We start from the raw sequence: 19305 nt of genomic DNA, 5'->3' as shown, positions 1-19305 counted from the left end.
TTTTGTTGAAATTCTTTAAGTAAAAAGGCACTAACCTTATTTTTAAAAAGGCACTAAACTTATTAACTTATTTTAGTAATAACTTTCCTATGTTTAAATACTAATAACTGATGACTATCATGATTAATAATGGAATAATGCAATTTATTACATTAAATTGTAAATACAGTCTTATTCTGTTTTATATTTTCTCCCCCCAAATAGTACTGGTCATCTTATATAGCAAAACTCAATCTATAGTTGTTACAATCAATAATAATCATAAGAATAATAATGGTGACTAAGCCTCAGATCATCATTTTCTTTTTGATCAAATGATTTTCAAATCATTTCATTACTTGGAGATCTGTGTGTACCAAGATATTAAGCCTAAAAGTTATTAAACTCATTGGAATTCTATTGTGTTGAAAGTTTTGTTCAAAAAATTAATTTCAATAAATATTTGTCTTAGGGACAAAGAAGAAAGTATTAATACAAATTTGCATAAAAATATTTGGGATGTTAACATATCCTGCCAACAATATAGCTTATTTTAGTAAAAAACAAAGCAAAAAAACAAACAAACAAAAACCTCTGGAAAAACAAGAATGCCATCTTAAAAACTTACACTGTATGTCAGATTAAGGACCTCCAAAAATCCTCTCTTCCATAAAAACAATAAACATTAGAAAAAAATGGTCCAAATTAAGTTTTTAACAACCAGGAATTAATCAAAGATTTGCAACAATATGGAGATAATTTATTTAAGAAAATGACTAAATCTCAGTAAGAACAGCCAACTTTGTGGCATTTGCCTTATTGTCATTCCACCTCTCTTCACTCATTCTCAGAGTCAAAACAAAAACCTGACAACCCAGCAATCATGTGAAAGTCGGCACTTGGCGGACAATGGAGAGGAAAAAAAGGGTTGTAGTTTTTCCAGGACTTCTTTCCCAGATAGCTGTCATTATTTGACTTCTTGGAAACCCTTCTCACAAAGCTTGCCTTCTTTTGACCTGCCTCAGAGTTCTCTTAGTGTGAATATCTTTTTCTCTGGGTAATTTGTCTACTTTTATTTTGGTTTATTGTCTTAATTGGTTACTCTAATGCATGGTGACTTAGCTCTACCCAGCTCAGTTGAGCTCCTATCAGCTAGGATACCAAAAATGGATATATGTTTAGCAAGACTTATACACATACACACCCAAAAAAGAAAGGAAGCAAGAGTCCTCAAATTCCTCAAATCAGGAACAAAAAAAGCGACATTGTAACCAACATTTCAAAATTAGAAATGATTATAAAGGAAAATGATAAGTATTTATCAAATTAGATAACCTAGATGAATTAAGCAAATTCCTAGAAGGCCATGAACTAATGAAACTGACTCAAGAAGAAATAGAAAATCTAAATAGACCTACAAGTGAAAGAGATTCCCACAAAGAAAATTCTAGGAATGGAATTCTAGAATTCATTGGTAAATTACAATATTTAAAAGTAGATTAAAAAAAAATACTTCACAAACTCTTCCAAAAACCAGAAGAGGATGAAATACTTCTTAAGTCATTCTGTTAGGCCAATACAGCATTGATTCTAAAATCACACACTGCAACAAGTATAAATGATAAGAGTAATATTCGTTATGAATGTAAATGCAAAAATTCTCAACCAAATATTAGAAAACTGATCCATTAATGAATGGAGAGGATTAAACAAAACGATCAAGTGGGATTTGTACCAGTAATGTGCTTTATAATATAACCATAATATGATCGATGCAAATCATATATGTTATTTTATATAATTTACATATCAGGCATGTTTTGGGAGCTTGATCTTTTGATTTTCATAAGAAAATATTTATGTGTAATCATTGTCATCATTATTTTATAGTTTTCTACCTATAAGAGTTATAAGAAAACCTTTTGTAGACTCTCTCAAAAGACAAAATTGATAAAACAAAGCAGCGAGGATAGTAAATTGGACTGTATAATTGGTGTAAAGATAGCTACAGATATTAGTGATGTTTTGAGTAATATTCTGTGTGTATAGGCATGAGTGTGTCAAGAAATGGAAATGAATTAAAAGGGGGGGGGGCTTTCTCATTAATTTGAAGAATATATAAATCCAGACTTGATTAGTAATATAGTAACTGGAGGATTTGCTCCAATGTGGAAAATTCTTCGGTCTTACTTCACTTTCCTTGAATGATTTCTCCTAAATTATAACTTTCTCCAGCAGTGCTTGATTAATATCTTCATAGCAATTATTTCCATACCTTTGCCACCCACACACTGCTCGTTTTTAAAAATCAGATAACTTCACTTGAGTGAATAGAGTGAAAAGATTCTTTTTAAATAAGTCTTTATTTTCAACATCTAATTTAAATAAAAAGTTGACTCATTCTTGTAGTCATTTTAATTCTGAAAAAGATATTATCAGTTAATGCAAAATTTCACTTTTTGTCACAAAGATTTCTCAACAATTTATTACTGAATATTTTAAAAACATTTTTCTTATTAGGTTTCATTATATATCATGCTTCACTCTTAATTTAATCATACTTAGTCATATTAAAATTCTGGTATTAAATTGTTTGGGTTTCAAATATTCTATGAGGAGAAATTTTTTATTCTATTCTTACACTTAGTTCAATCATGATTATTTCTGCTTTTGTCCCTTTTAAAAGATATGTTTTTCTACTTCAATGCTTTGAGATGCCTGCATTTGTTCTTCTTAAACAGTTTTTTGGTTATTATATATGACTAAATTATTACAGTACATTATTCATAGAAAAGAAATGAACTAAACCAGTCTTCATTTTAATCTAAGCTAAAAGACTTGACTTTAGTCATTGCCTATGTCACTATATTTTATTAATTGTACTTACTTTGGTTCATGTATTCTTCATGATAAGGTATACAATTAATAAGAAATGAATGACCATTCTCTTTGTGGGAAAAATGAAACAGCAAATAAAAAGCAAATTAAGTATAGAGAAATAATGAGACAAACTAGGATTTGTTTCCACTCATTTAAAGGAGATTAAAGCTAATCTTAGTTTTGAATTAAAAATAAAAAGCCATAATCAGTAAATAGGATATATTAATATATGCTAAACTTATAGGGAGGTCCCACAAGTCTTTGAAAAGCAAATAGAAACTTTGTGGCCTAATATTTCCCCAGAATATGTGAAGATTCACAATAAGGAGTTTCATAAGCTTCATCAGATTATTCGATCAATGCCCAGAGGTCACGAATCATGGATATTTAATTTCATCTTTTAAAGAATATTTTCATAACAGGAAAAGTTTTTAAGAAGTAAATTCAATTTAGGAAGTGAGTTGGGAGGGATGAGTAAGCAGAGCACAAGGGATTTTTAGGGATGTAAAATACTCTATTTGATTTTTGTAATGATGTCATGATGGATACATGTCATTATACAATTGTCCAAATTCATAGACCATACAACACCAAGAATGACTTTGGGTGGTTGTGATGTGTCACTGTACACTCATCAGTTACACAAACATACCACTTGGGGGTTGACACTGGTGACTGGGGAGACAAGGCCCACTGAGGGGCAGGGTATATGGGGAATCTCTCTGCCTTCCTCTCAATTTCACTGTGAATCAAAAACCATTTGAAAATATTAAGTCTTTAAAAGACATACATTTCACACTAAAACCAGCGTTTTACTATGTTATTCTTAGAGTAAAACATAAATTTTCCTATAATTGGGAAAATATCTATGCAGTATTCTATATAAGTGCTTGTGATCTCTATAAAATGATAGAGTTAGATAGGAAGTTATCTGGTTTCTCTAAATTTTTAAGAGCATGTTCTTCTTCAAATACACATTAGTTATATTTTGCTAGATTACACAATGCCCCAAAATGAACCTGTTAGAACAACAAGCAGCTTAGCTGGTTCTGAGTCTCTCATATGGCTGCATCCAGGTATCAGTGAGGGCTGCAGTCATTTCAAGGCTTAATGAGAACAGAAGAATATATGTCCAGCCTCATCATATGTTACAGCATCATCTGCAAAAGGACAGTGGCTCTAGGAAAGGTCTGTCAAGGAAATGAAAACATAAGCCAGAAACTGGGAGAAAATATTTGCACAACACATCTGATAAAGGACTGTTATCCAAGACAGAAAAAGAGCTCTTAAAACACGACAATAAGAAAATGAAGAAACCCAATTAAAAAATGACCAAAGACCTTAAAGACACCTCACCAAATACACAGATGGCAGACAAGCACAGAAAAAGACACTCCGCACTCTATGTCATCTAGGAAATACAAAATAAAGAAATGATGAAATCGTTTTCATTTCTCAAATGCTATGTGCTACTGAAACATTCATACCTGATGTGTGAATCGCTGAACCTCTCTGTAGGGTTACCTGAGTGATCTCATGATGGATACAGCAGCTACTTTGAGAGAGAGTGATGATTCATTAAGCTCAACCCACAAGCAAAGGAAGGATATTTATAGAAAGGTGACTATTGGGGGCAGAATCTTTGCTAGTCCTATTAGTCGTTGTCTACCACAACATGCCAACATCATCTTAGGTTGATAGAAAACCAGCACACACAGAACTGTGCTCTTTCCTTTAAAGAAAATGCTGTTTAGTTTCTACTCCCAGTAGCTGGATAGATAGTAATGCCAACTACTAAGCAGTGATGGGAGGCAGGAAACTGATTGGCTCAGTTATGGGTATGGTTAAGCTGGTTAAGCCTGTGGTTAATATGAGACTTTCAATTGGGGATATCAATTAGGCAATTTGTTAGATGCTTCTGGAATTCAAAGGGAAATTCTGGTATGGATAGATGTACTTGAAAATATTCATAATATTGAAGGTAATTAATGATATGGACATGGAATAAATCATGGAAAGAATATAAAGTAAGAAAAGGCAGGGACCAAGTTCAAAGCTTTGATACCTCAAGATTAAAAGGCAGGTAAAGGACAACAAAGCACTTTGAGAGGAATTTGTTCCAGAGGTAAAAGGAAACTAGGAGAGTTTAGTGATAGAGTCCTTCAAAAAAAAATGTTAGTCGACAATCTTAAATATCAAGTGAAAGGGGGGAATTGTTAGGGGGAAAAGGATGTGCTAAAGCTAATTCCATACAGGCTTTGTGGACTCCACCCCCACCCCAGGCCAAAGCCAAAGACACTGGGAACTCCACATCCCATCACCACCCAAGGGAAGGTGGCTGGGACCTGAGGGTGGGGTTCAGCAGCCAGGTTGGTATAAAGCCAGACCCGTGGGCTTTGGGGGGGTTCCCCATTTTGACTCTCCGCCAGCTCGCAGCGTCTGGCCAGCTCTGGGAGTGACTTTGGGTTTCCAGGTCGGCAGATTGGGTAGGACGCATTAAAGACTTTATTTCCCTATTTTCTCCCTGAGTTGTACATTTTCCTTATTTCCTTTCCCCTTATAAATGAACCTTTTATTAACCTTTTGTGTGTGCCTGCAGTGGAGTATTAGTAAGTCCCTTATAAGCGCGTGGGTGAGGACCCACAGCCAGGAACCTGTTCAATATCGGGGCTGCCCTATAACAAAATAACAGGAAGTGATCAATTCCCAGGAAGACAGAAAAAAATGACTGCCTTTGTTGGCAGAGAACTCACTGGTGGTGACTGCAAGAAGCCACGTGGATGAAGGGTCGGGGAGAAGACCACAGATTGGAGAGAGCTGAGCAATTAGTGGCAGATAAGCAACTTCCTCAAAGGCTTGTGAGGAATGTAAACATATAGCAACAATTGAAAGAGAAGTAGAATCAAAAGTGGTGGCTTCTTTTTAAGGGGAAAGTGAATGAATAGCAACTGTTTAAATGATGATGGGAAGGGTATAATAAAAGGAAACAAAAAGGAAAATAAATGAATGGTATGAGGTTGGGAGGAAAGTGTAGGGGATGGAGGAGCTCTGACACAAATGGAGAATTTCTTGTAATAAGAGTGAAGAAAAGCAGAAACAATTAGAGAAAAGGATAAGGAAAGTTTCTATATTTGATTGCAGAGAAGTAAAGTCTTTTTCAGTCTGCCGGGTTCATTTTCTGTGTGAAGTACACGCCATGTATGTATGTGCTTGCATGTGAGTGTGTACATGGGATGACACTGAAGAGAATACACAAATAATGCAACTGTTGTGAGTTTTCAAGACAAGACAGGAGGAAATAAATTAGAATTTTCACTGGTAAAGCCTAATCCTTTGGAGAAAGCCAACCCCAGGTGAAACTAAGTCTGGGCCATCAACTACTCTCCTCATTTCTAAAGTGTCTCCTCCTTCCATGCTTTTATGCACCTCCAGCAACGTTGATCATATCAGAGGAGAGGTGATAAAGAAACTCCACCTATGTGCCAGGGACTGGAGTGGCAGTGCCTCTCAGGAGAGGACGACTAACAGGATGTCCAGATGGGGTCATCTTCACTCCTTTTCATGGCTAAGTAATATTCCATTCTGTCTTCTTTAGCTCACCATTGTCTTTGGACACTTATGTTGTTTCCATACCTTGGTTACTTTTTTAAATTAAATTAATTTATTTTCTTACATCATTGTTCATATTTGGACAGGATTTACCCTCTTGTCGACCCTCTCCCTTCCCCTTCCCTGCTGTGTGCAGCAGATCTATGGTCGGCTTGCAAGTTTAGTCTTTTTCCTGGCCCTTTAACAGTGCTGCAATAAACACAGGGGTGCACGGATCCATTCAAATGGATGGTTTTGTATTCTCTAGATAGACAGTCAGGAGAGGGATGCTGGGCCATAGGGTAGATCTATTTTTAGTGTTTTGAGAATACTCCATACAGCTTTTCAAAAAAGCTGGACTATACTCCCACCACAAGTATACAAGAGACTTATCGTTGGCAGAAAAATATAAATAGAAACAGACAAGTGGATGACTTTGCATGACATGTTCTTGCTGATCTCAGTTCTTTTTAGATTTAGAAACTTAGTTCTTTTTAGATTTTCTCCCTTGTACCTGAGAAATTTACAGACTGGATTCCTATTTTGCTTGGTGACCAAATCTTTAGCTCCTGAACCCAGCATTAGCTTCCTATAAACCGGCTCTGCATAGGCAGATACCCAGGGCCTGTCCATAATTGTCTTCTTTCATTCTCCTTGGGCTATTGTATCATTTTCAGTACTGACTTTACATGCTTGCTTTGCTTTTTTTCTCTCCCTCTGGAAAAACAAATCTCTGGCTTGGAAACTTTGTTCTTGTTTCACACTAAGTCTATTTTTTGTCTATCTCTAGATTTTCATCGCCTTTTAACCTTATTTCCAAACCCAATTTTCAGACACTTAGGATAGTTTGAGTCTACGATGAATGTATGATTAACTTCGGCATTGTTGGTCACAATCTAAACACCCATTGACCGTATCCATTCATGAAACATGTATTAAGCACTAGGTATGTGCCAGGCATTGAGCTATGTCCTGAGACAAGACCTTGAATGAGTTGATTCCTGCCCTTGCAGAAAAATTGCAATAGCAAAGCAATCATTGCCGTTAGTGACAGGAGCCAGAACAGCGGATGGTAGTTACAATTGTAAACAATGGTTACGTGGTAAAGAAAAGTTATAAAACTCTGAGGAAATAGAACAAGGAGGTAATGAGCTCTCCATGGTAAGAGGAGCTTGTGCTGAGTCTTGAAAGCTATGTATATGGTTCACCAGGTTGACGAGGGGCAGAGGGTATTATAACCAAGAGAGCAGAATTTATAAAGGAAAGGAAATATAACTGAAAGCTTAGGATAGAAAGTGGGAAGAGTTGAGATGATATGGAAGAGGGCTGCTTCAGGAAATTCCTCATCTGCCTTGCAGACGTTTGGGTTTTGAAGAGATTTAGGCAAACCACAAACATGACGAGATTTGCCAGTTTTACCCACTCCTCCAGGCTTCTGAATATCAACCGCCACCAGGCCAGCAAACACAGAGGAGTGATTAATGAGCTCTGTGACCACCCAGAAAACATTCCTGGCAGCTGCAGGTCCCAAGATGCATCTAGGAATCTGCTTCTCTTGCAACATTTAGTGAGAAATAAGTCTATTTTTGAGACTGCTACTGCTGCCTTAGTTACATCTTTTTATCTGCCCCATTCCTGTATCATCGTGGATTGCTTCTTCCGATGAACTCTTCAGGGGTTGAAGTAAAGATTGATCAGCAACAGAAAGCTTGTATTCCTTCAGGTTTTTTTTTAGGTGGGCTGAGATCTTGCAAGTGCAAAAATAATTTGGCAACACCATCAGTTCCTATGAGAAAGCACTGCAATAACCTATCATTCCACTATGAAATAGCAATACTTTATTAGGAAAGAAAATGACATTACATACTTGACAATGGCATGTTGAGAGTCCTGATTCCTTCTGCCTAGTCCTCACCATCCGATGATGCCTGAATGGGTATTTATTGGGAGGTACTGGATTACCCTGACTCCAAATCTCAGGGCTCATAGATAAAGCCAATCACACTTGATAAACTCCTTTATTTCTGCAATTATTTAATTTCACATATCATTTTGTCTTCTGATAGCATTGACATATGTAGCAGATTAGTAGCAGGGATTTATTGGGACAGTGCTGCTTATTAATATGAGTCCTTTGGAGCAAAATGGAAGTATTCCAATCATTATCGGAAGATGGAGACATGGTGTAGTTCTGAAGACAACTGATGACTGTAGAATGTTCTGCTCATTTGGGGATATTCTAAGGCACCTTAAGGGAGTTGCTTTGTGTTCCCACCTATTTAAACATGAAAACAGCATTTCCCTCCTATTTATGGTGATTGAAAGTCCTGATACTTCAACTAGGACAAAGAAAAAGAGTACAAGCAAGAAAATAATGTTCCAGAGACAGAATACATATTTATGCTCAGTGTGGCAATACCAAGAATTGAGCATCAGGACAAGGATAGATTAAAAAAAATGCACAGGTGGTTATGAGAAGAAATGAAGTATTGACTAGCAGAAGCAGCAGGGAAGATTTCATATTGGATAATAATTAGTTCCAAGACATTTGGGTGTCTTCTTGCAGACTAGTGGAAATTATATATTTCCCATATAAAAGAGAGGCATCTACTTATCGCTTTGTTTCCCATTATTCCTGCTTTCCTCCCCTGATGGCTGATTTCCACGTATTTGGAGTTGTATAATTCCATGTACAATTTATGAGCATTAGTCTAAAATTTTAAGAAAAATATCATTGGGTAAGAGCTTGTCATGTAGAAAAATATTATGTGGCTGATTTCTGAGATTAAAAGAGACAATCTCCTGAATGGGAGAAAATATTTGCACACTATATGTCTACTAAGGGATATTGAAGATCTACAACTCAACAAAGACAAAGCAAACAACCCAGTCAAAAACATGGGCAGAAGAGCTTAACAGACACTTAACCAAAGGAAAATTGCAAAATGGCCAACAGGCGCATGAAAACATTTTCAGCATCACTTGTTATCAGGAAATGCAAATCAAAACCACAATGAGATACCACCTCACACTGGAAAGAATGGCCCACAGGAAAAAAAAAAGAAACAACAAAAAAACAGAAACGACTTGCTGTCGAGGATGTGGTGAAAAAGCAACAGTCTTACACTGCTGGTGGGAGTGCAAACTGTTCTGGCCACTATGGAAAGCCATATAGAGCTTCCTCAATACACTGAAATTGGGTCTATATGACCCAGCAATTTCATTCCCAGGAATCTACTCAAAGGACACAAAAACACTAATTTGAAAGGAAACCTGCACTCCTATGTTTACTTACAATAACCAAGATATGGAAACAACATAAATGCCTCCCAAACAGACAAATGGATCAAGAAGATGTGGTCTATACACACAATGGAATACTACTCAGCGATCAAAAAGGATAAACTCATGCTATTTGCAGCAACATGGTTGGAGCTGGAAGGGGATTATGCTAAACAAAATAAATCAGAAGCAAAAGGACAAATAATGTATGGCTTCACTTACGTGCAGAATATGAAGAAACCAAACAAAAGGTCAAGAAAAAGAAAAAACTTGCTGGTGACCAGAGACCTGAGGCGTAGAGCAGTGGAGGGGTCAAAACAGAGAGAGAAAAGCAGAAGGACTAGGTGGCTGGATCACAGGTTCTACGGAGCTGGGAGAACTATGGTGACTGCACCTGAGGGGAGAAATCAAACACTGTCAAAAACTAACAACAATGTAAAAAAAAAAGTATTTAAAAAATAAAAAAGAGAAAACTTGGAAATCTTTCCCCTTGACTGTTTTTTCATAAAATGATAATAGAAATCTTACTCTAGCTCCAGCCAAGAGGGGGATTCATTATGAGGGATTTTGAGAGCATTTCGGGAAGACACACGGAATGCGTGTGAGCCCAAGGAATGAACTGGAACCAGAGATTTGAGTGTTCTCTGAACTCCCAGGCTCCACTACAGCTCGTCTTGGCACATCTGTTTCATTTTCTTTTCCTCTCTGTACCTTCTGCTCCTTCTCAGGCCCAACTGGTAGAAACAAAGCTAGTAGCAACTTCTAACTGTCACATGTTAGAGAATCATTCAATCCTTCATTCACTCATCAAATATTTATTGATATTTATTACTGATCCCCACAGTGAGTGAGCTGCCTCTCTTAGGCCTTGCACTATAGCATTGAACAGGTCAACAAATCAATTGGAAGATCACATTCTAATTGGGGGCCGATAAGGTAAGAAGCTAATACTCCAAGATAGCATAACTCCAAGTGATGGGATGTTGAAGAAAAGGAAAAGGTTGATGCAAGTTATGACTTGGGGAAGTGGCTGCTTTGGATCAAGACACAAAGACTGAAACTTGAAAGATGAGTCTTGTGGGACAGTTGAGGGAAACCTACTTCAGTTTTCAGAAGGAGATGAAATGTAAAGTGTCTAAGTCTGGGCTGAGCATGCCATATTTCAGAGGGGGGAGGATTAGGGAGGCTGAATAAGGGGTAGAGCAACATCTAGAAGGCGGGCAGAAGCTGTCTGAGAACCGTACAAACATAGGTCACGAGTTGGCTTTTATTTTGGAGCAATGTCAAATCATTGTCTGTTCTTACTCAGGGGAGATACTGGATCTGATGTATATTTTTAAGCTTAAGCAAGCAGACTGTCATTAGGTAGTTATGATTTTCCTTTCTTAAACATATGCTTTTCTTAAGTTGCCAATTTGGGATCTAAATCCCACAGAGAAAAGACTGATTTGTCCAATCTGGAGCAGGTGCGCATGCCTCAATAGCTTTGACCTTTCAATACGAATGGTTGCTCCTGTGTGACTGTGTGTTTAGAGAAAGAAGAATTTTTAGAAATACTGTGATAGACAGTCTTATTGCTCACTCTAAGTCCTAATGCAAAAACTGAAGTTCTCTGTGAGTTTTTTTATTATACGGCCAAGCAGCGATATGGCATAAATTGGAGAAGCTTCAAGGAATTCATGCTATGGAAATTGGAAGAGCGGTCTGTCCTTGGTTTGTGGTTTCTGCCTCTGTCTACATCATCCACTCCAGACATATGCACCACTCACTTAAAATTTTGAAGGTGGTCTTAGTGGAATTGGCAGATGCATCATTTTCCTTCTGCCTAAACTGGATGGAATTCCTGGTGTCTCCAAATGCAGAGAGTTCTTAGCTTTCTTTGCAACTTATTAGAGGGCACCGGATCAGCTCTAGATTGTTTACTGTTGCAGTCACCGTGATGGTGACACAGTATACTCAATTTATTTGTTAAATATGTAAATTATGATGCCATCCAAAATATATCCCCATTTTATGTCTGTTCTGGAAACTTCGAGGAAATTGATGTCTTTGGATCACGAGGAAGAAAAATACAGTATCTTTGATTAGAAAAAAAATGTAAGAACATTATGGCTAGGTAGAGCATTTGAAATACTTGGCGGCCTCTGGGTTTTTTTGTTGGTTGTAGACAAAAGCTCTGTATATCATCATGGTTTGTTGCTGTAATTACCTTTCCTATTCCCTGCTATTGACACACCCCGCAAGCACAGCGGAGTCATGAGGCATAGTGGGTTCTTAATAAGTATGTACTAAATAAATCTTTACAACGACATCAAAATGTATTGACAGCAAAGATTTCATAAATTCTCTTGAAATCAGCCTGCCTGTTGGTAGAATGTTGCCGTTCAAAGTAAAATTTCTTCAGAAAATTTGTAAGAAAAGGAAACAAAACATACATTTTTTTTTTCAGGATGTGCAAAAATCTTTGCTTTTTCAAGGACAAGTCTTAAAGGTCTTGATTGGACCTGAAGAAGTTTTACTTTCATTGAGTGTTAAAGAAAGTTCTGCACATGACAAGGAGGGCTTCGTTACTGACCTACATTTTTTGGCCGATAATTTCAGCCATGCCAATGCAAGAAACTTCAGCTTCAATGCCTTGCAATAACTAATGTACTTTGAAGGTCTGTGATCTCTTTTGAACAAGCTGCTACAGTAGAACATACTATGAACTACAGATGGAGAGAAAATGTCCTTGCACTTTCTGCTTGAATGTGGCAGCCAAGATTGAATGGGGGCAAGGAGGAGCAAACAGGAAAAAAACATGAAGAGAATTTTTGCGACTCAGAATAACAGTTCAGAACCTGTTTTGATCCAAAGATGAATCTAATATTTGAGTTTACAAGGAGTGTTGGGAAATTATTTCCCTACTTGCCTCTGGTTGATCCACTTGTAAAAGTTTATGGGTTCAAACTAATTAAAAGGAAGCCAGTGATTCTTCATCTGGTTTTATAAAAAAAAATAAAAGAAAATGGAAGCAGAGGGCAGTGTGACCTGTCTAGTAACACATTAAATGCCTCCATAAAGCACAGGTTAAAAAGGAACAAAATTCAGCACAGCTTCCTGAGTATAAGTCCGACGCAATTCAGGGGAGTCTGTCGATAGCTTTCGAAGGATTTTAGAAAACCACTGTTATTCCAACGTTCAATACACAGATGAAATAACGCAAGGGCTCAAAAGAGCTCTGTGATGGTTCTGCAGATAATGTTCATTTTCCTGGCTCCTGAGAGGCCTCCGTGAGATGCGTAGGAGGAAGGAGAGGCAGCTGTGGGCAGGCGCCCTGCCAATGTTTCACGCACATGACCTCATTCGTTTACTCACACATATACACTAGTGCACACATGCACAACCATACACACACACTTATATATATCATCTCAATGCTGTCTCCATCCAGTTTTTGTTTTTGTTTTTATGCAGGTAACATTGGTTACAACACGCTACGTGATCTCTGATCTTGGAGATACATTGGTGCCTTCCAGCACTTTCAGAGATGGCAGTGAGTGGGCATTGCCAGGTAATAGACCCCCGGTGTATTTGAAGCCAGAAGACCTGAGTCTTGAGTCTCAAGTTGTTCCTTATCAAGTTGGGTGACTTTTGGCAAAACATAAGCTCCTCAAATAAAGCCGGGGGGTGCATCTTGCCCGGACTGTCCAGGCAGGGCCCCTGAGGACAAGTAAGTTAAAGAATGAGAAAAAAAAAAAAAAAGAATGAGAAACATCCTAAGTACTAAACCAAAGAGGTCTCATTAGGAGGTATTAAAAGTATTCCTTATGTGATTTTAAACTAATTTATCTCTTAATTATCTGTTTTCCCAGTCCTACATGCTCCAGTCAGAAAATCTTACTTCCTTTGTCCAATCACTTTAATCAATTTTTTTGATTAAGCAATTTGTCCAATTGCTTAATCCCTGGTCACCTAAATTTGTCTTTCTAGTTTTCTATATTCTTCATGGTGTGCTCCTTAGCGTTAACTACAATTCTGTATTGTTGACAGTCTGTCAAAAACTTACATTAAAAATTTTAAAAATCATATCCATATTGTGGTAAATTTGAATTATGAAAAAGGAATTCCACTATATTATAAAGTAGATAGTAGTGATTATTTTAATTAACATCAACAAATTACTATGTGAATTAATAATACATATATATATATATATATACACACACACACACACATACGCTTTAAGGACAGAGAACAAACAAGCATATATACATGTGAGACTTTGAGAAATCAAGTAATCTTTTGTCTTTAGCTCCATTACCTGCAAAAAAGAAAATTTCAATCTCTGTGTTGTACAGGAAAAAAATATTAGGAAAGAGAAATGTTTCAAACGAAAACATTCTTCCAAACACAAGAGATATACTATAAGGTGCATCAGTTTATTGCTGTGATAAACTGTTTATGACAGTCTAAGGCATAATTACCTCATTTCACATCTAATTTTCTCACAATAGACCATAAATTTTTGAGATCAAGCATGGAGCTTTCCCTAGCACTGATTCAGTCAACACCACATAGTAACCACTCAATGAATATTTCTATAATTAAGAAATGAATCCACAACTAGCAACTCAGAATGGGTTGATAGGAATACAGAAATGGGTCTATTCAAAGGAAGGTATTTTTGTTGGTGTGAATAAATTTAATGCTGTCCTTGCAGCTCTGCGGATGTGCCTCTGTGTCCTTTCAGTGAAAGAGGGACAAATTTGACCAGAACAGGAGAAGCTAATGAGCACAGGGCAGGCCTCAGCACCGTGGACCGTCCACTTTGATCAGTTCTCCAGCAAAGCAGCCTTGTCCAGCTGGGAAATGAGGGCTCCTCTGTGGAGATTCACTATCTCCAGGAGTCATCACCACTGCTCTCCTCTCCAGCATGCCCCTGGCTGCTCTGCTATTCCAGCCACCACCTCCAGAACCTGAAAGGTCATAATGGAAAATCTCATTCTAGGTCTGTTTCTACATCCTTGCTCCTTACAAATAATTCTAATAAAAACAATCTTTTGAAAGTATCTTTCCATTTCAATTTATGTGATATGGCTCCTGTCAAAAGCCAGACTGCTTTGTGTCCTTACTGAAGGTGTTTTCTTAACAAGAATCGTCCACGTACCGATTAAGTCACTTTCCTGCAGAGTTGTGTCCATCTGTCGCATAAGAAGAACAGGAACCTTTAGAGACAGCTAAAGAAAACGAGAGGAAGTGTTGGGAAAATGAGCAGCTATTAAAAAAGGTAAAAGGCTGCCAGTGCTTCTAACTGATGAAAGCAATTAATTAAGCATTAGGAAGAAGAGGGAGTGTGTGGCATGGCGTAAGTGATAGCCACAATTCATGGTTCTTTTATTTCTAGAAGTTAACATGCAAAACCCCATGGTCTTCTAAAACGAAAACTTCAGCCGTTAATGATGCCTGTTTCCTTGTGAACGTAGCAGATGTCTCTCCAAATGACTCAACTGTGTGGATATTATTCGAGTTATATTACAAAGTGCTGAGGCACAATGAAGCCTAAGTAGGAGGAATGAGGTGCAAAGGTGTGGAGGAATAGGGTTTGAGCAATTAGGAATGAAGAAAGGAGGTTGTATGTTTAAATCTGCTCTTTCTTTTCTAAAGCACCCTAAAGTTTATCAGCAAAAACTATCTCTCCGCCTGTTCTTTCACACAGCAATTATTGCAATTTCTTAATCTCAGGAGGATGCTGGTATCGTCTAAGCAATAAAACCTGTTTTGGAATGATGTTATGGGCTTGCAAAACACTTTTTCTAAGACTTCTTAACATCTCAGGACGTTTTTTTCTCTAGAGAGGATATCATATCCCGTGTATGTGACATATTTAAGGAGAGCAGGGACGTCAATGACAATTTATTTCTGGTGAAGAGAAAACAGAAAGGGTGTTACCTACAGATCAAAAGGCAGCCATGAAAATCGGCTTAGTCCAGTGCTTTTTGTTGTTATTAGAAGCCAGAAAGCTCTGGAAAAATGATATATGACCTTAAATCTGAGTAGAACCAAATAAACCTGATGACTTTCTCTAAGCAAGAGGTGAGGAGCTGGGCTAGAAACCTGTTTTGTGTGACGATCGAGAGATACATCATACCGATTTAATTGGTATAAAGATTGAAATGCTTGCACAAAATTATCCCTCCAGGGTTCTTTTACTGCCAAGATATTATAGATTTATACCCAGCTAGGTAAAACTTCTTGGAGAGGGTAATTTCCACCCTAATACAAAGTCTAAAAAAAGTTAAGAAATAATGAATTTATAAAAAGTTAGAGTTGACAGTTGGGAAAAAAACGCTTCTACAACCACAGAGTAAATAGTGGCCTGGCTAATTGGATACAAATTCTGTAAACCTCCCTTGTGTGGATCCCATCTCAGCTACTAAAATGCATGATTATAGAAAATAAAAGAGAAAAAAGATCTTAAAGGAATTGCATTCCCTCAGGTAGCGTGATGAGCCTCTGAAGGTAAGCTTTGCATAAGATCAGCGGAATTTAGGGCAGGGATGTGAAAGATTAATGACATTATAATTCAACATTACAGGGTTTGCCAACCATATTTCATTCATTATCCACTAAATTAGCGATCCAAGCCACTGCCAACGAGCAGCAAGACAATGCAAAGGCAGATAAAAGTCTGGGCCATGTCACTTGCTCACTAATCACTCGAAAAAGAAAACCTGTCACTGCTCAGCACCATACAAACAACATCGGAGTGTGATTCTTTGCAAAAGAGCCTTAAAATGAGCTCAGACACAGGGCATCTAGATGCTGTATTATTTCCCAGGGAAACAGCAGAAATTCCTGTTTTAATCACGCATGGAACAGCCATGGTAGGCCAGTTTCTCTGGAATAATTCCTTGGGGAGTTATTTCTTATCCTTTATTTCCTATCTTTTATTTCCTGTCACCTCTCCCTCCATCAACGCTGAAGTATGAATCACTACCTTCTGGAAAAGACCGGGACGTGACGTCTTAGAGAAGTGAAATGGTTTACCCAGTTCCCCCGGCCGGCAGGTGGGGAACCAGAATCCAAGTGCAGGCCAGGCCTCTAGCACAAGCTGCTCTAGCGAGGTGCTTCTCATGACGAATCAGTCTTTTAAGTTTCCATTGGTCACTTATATGAGGAGACATTGTTGAAAAAAATTATAGACAAATGAAAAATTTTAAAAAGAAACATGACGTAATGCCAACTCGAATATTTTAGGATGAGGCTTATTAGACACAATTCACAAATTCAAAGATTTAATTGGCTTTATTAAATGATTCATGAATTGGGCAGCCTCCCATCTAGATACTCGGGGGGTGATACAAAATGGAGGGCATTTATAGACGGAGGGTGGGACAAGGTTATTAATAAAGGAAAACATTACTTCAGGTAAAGTCACCTTCCTTCAGGGGAGGGGAGGGTGTTTTATCATCAAATTTCCTCACTTTTGCTGACTGGCTGAGGATGACACTTTTGGGAGAGGCTTGAACTGCAGTAGGCCCTGAGTATGGACTCCATCTTGGGCCTGTTTTTTCTGCTTTTTGACAGTTGCAAAAATATACTTACTCTGTCAAATTTCTTTTCCTTTCTTTCTTTCTTTCTTTCTTTTTTTTTTTTTTTACATTTTAAAAGGACAGGTTTATTAGAAAAAGGAGAAAGGAAATGATAAGGCACCTGGTAGTTACAGGTGGGCAGGAGAGCACCGGGGCTGTGCAAAGGGAGAAGGCTTGTGAGAAGGAACACCTGCAGAGACACGCAGGCAGGAGAGCGGCTCTGTCAGGTTTTTAAAAAATGCTTTCCTTTAACTACTATCGGAGACTGGTGTTGAATAGTTCCTGGGCCAGTATCTGTTCTCCACAGTTAACATTGTGCTGAAGTACTGGGTCAATTAACATATAAGATGATCCCCCAACCACCCCCACACACGGAAAACTACCACTAGCTTTAAAATGCACAGAAAGGGGCCTCCCTGCTGGTGCAAGGGGTTAAGACTAAGCACTATGAAGCTGTCCGCAGCCTCTGCAGCACGAGTTCCATCCCTGGCCAGGGAGCTACCCACATGGCACAGCAGACCTCTCCTGTCTCCCCTGCTGCTCCCCTCAGCATTGTATTTCAGTCCATTTGCCTGTTCTGTTCCCCACTCTGTCCCTGGTGAATCCTCTCACCCCCATACCTCTGGCCTGCACCCCAGATCTTGTGTGCATAAATAAATAAATCTTTAAAAAATACAATAAAATGGACAAAGTAAACTAAGCCCACTCACAGTTCTTGTCTTTTCCTGGATCTGCCAAGAGGGACATTTCCCAAAGATGCCAACGTTTGCGCATCACTTGGTGAAGAAGGTTCTGGGCCCACCTGGTCCTGCGTTCCTCTTGCTGGGGCGGAGCTGCCTTCTCTCTGGAACTTTCCCGCCTCCACGAGCCCCGCTCAGCTCAGCCCGAGGCGACGCCTAGACCAGGCCTTTGTTTTCACTTCGTTATGTGTAAAAAGGTAATCAAATTAGGAATTTTTCTGAAGATATTTTTATTCACACTTTACGTAAAATGAAAAAGCTGTTCATTGTTTACATCCAAGGAGGACCTTCTCATCCCTTTATTGGGCTGACAGAACCGTGGCGCTGGCTGGGAGTAAGGTCTTTTCTCTCCCTTAAATCTTCAACTTTTTCAAAATACTTGTTTTTCAGCTTCTTTCTCCTGTGGTCATCCCATTTCGTTCCTCCCTCTTGAGAAACAAAAATTTTGAAGAATTACTGAAACTAAAAGAAAAAAAATTACTTGAACTGTTTATTATCTTTCATCCTCTTAAGTTTGTTAAATTCTCTGTTTTTCTGAAACTGCCAGAGCCAAGCTTAGCAGCTACCTCTTTATGACTAAATGCAATGGATGCATCTTGGGCATTTTCTTGTTTTTTTTTTTTTTTTTTTTTTTTTAGGATTTATTTATTTATGCATACAAGAGCTGGGGTATAGGCCAGAGGCGTGGAGCTGAGAGGACTCACCAGAGACAGAGCGGGGAGCAGAACAGGCAGACTGATGAAATACACTGCTGAGGGGAGCAGCGGGCGAGTCGGGAGAGGTCTGCTGTACCATTTTGTTGCTCCCTGCCGAGATGGAACTTATGCTGCAGAGGCTGCGGACAGCTTCATAGTGTGGTGCTTAACCCTTTGCGCCACCAGGGAGGCCCCATTTCCTTATTTAACGCATCTGCAGTGTTTGGTTTGTTGACCACCACCACTTTTTTGACATTGTGTATACCAGAAAGAACTTGGATAAAAAGCAAAAACCCTTACTCAGTTCCCATGGACTTCTTAGCTTCTTAGCTCTTCTTAGTTACCTCCCTGTCTACTTCACAAACATGAAGTGTTTATCAGTGTGAGAATCTGTTGGAAGAACTTTGTTACCTTATTTATCCTTTGTAATAACATATTAATGTTAACATACTTGTCCTTTGTAATGACCTTCTGAAGTAGGTACAATGAGTACGGCCAATTTAGGGTGGAAGGAATTAAGGTTTCCGTTGAAACCTCTCTTTTTCCCTCATTCGTATCTAGACTGTG

The 19305-nt window shown here is 38.2% G+C and overlaps 1 protein-coding gene across 1 annotated transcript in view; it reads left to right on the top strand.

The window, feature by feature from the left end:
• The first annotated feature begins 18228 nt into the window (after window positions 1–18228).
• CD63 (CD63 molecule) overlaps window positions 18229–19305 on the top strand; it is a 3304-nt gene continuing 2227 nt past the window's right edge. The window contains exon 1 of the mRNA XM_037513316.2: window positions 18229–18240. Within this exon, the coding sequence (XP_037369213.1) occupies window positions 18229–18240 (12 nt within the window). The remainder of the gene's footprint in view (window positions 18241–19305) is intronic.

Source organism: Talpa occidentalis, unplaced genomic scaffold (assembly GCF_014898055.3).
Source record: "Talpa occidentalis isolate TD23 unplaced genomic scaffold, MPIMG_talOcc4v2.1 talOcc4.16, whole genome shotgun sequence".
In the NCBI taxonomy this organism is placed as follows: domain Eukaryota; kingdom Metazoa; phylum Chordata; class Mammalia; order Eulipotyphla; family Talpidae; genus Talpa; species Talpa occidentalis.
The sequence above is the reverse complement of the archived record's forward strand: the minus strand, read 5'-3'. Positions and strand labels throughout refer to the sequence as shown.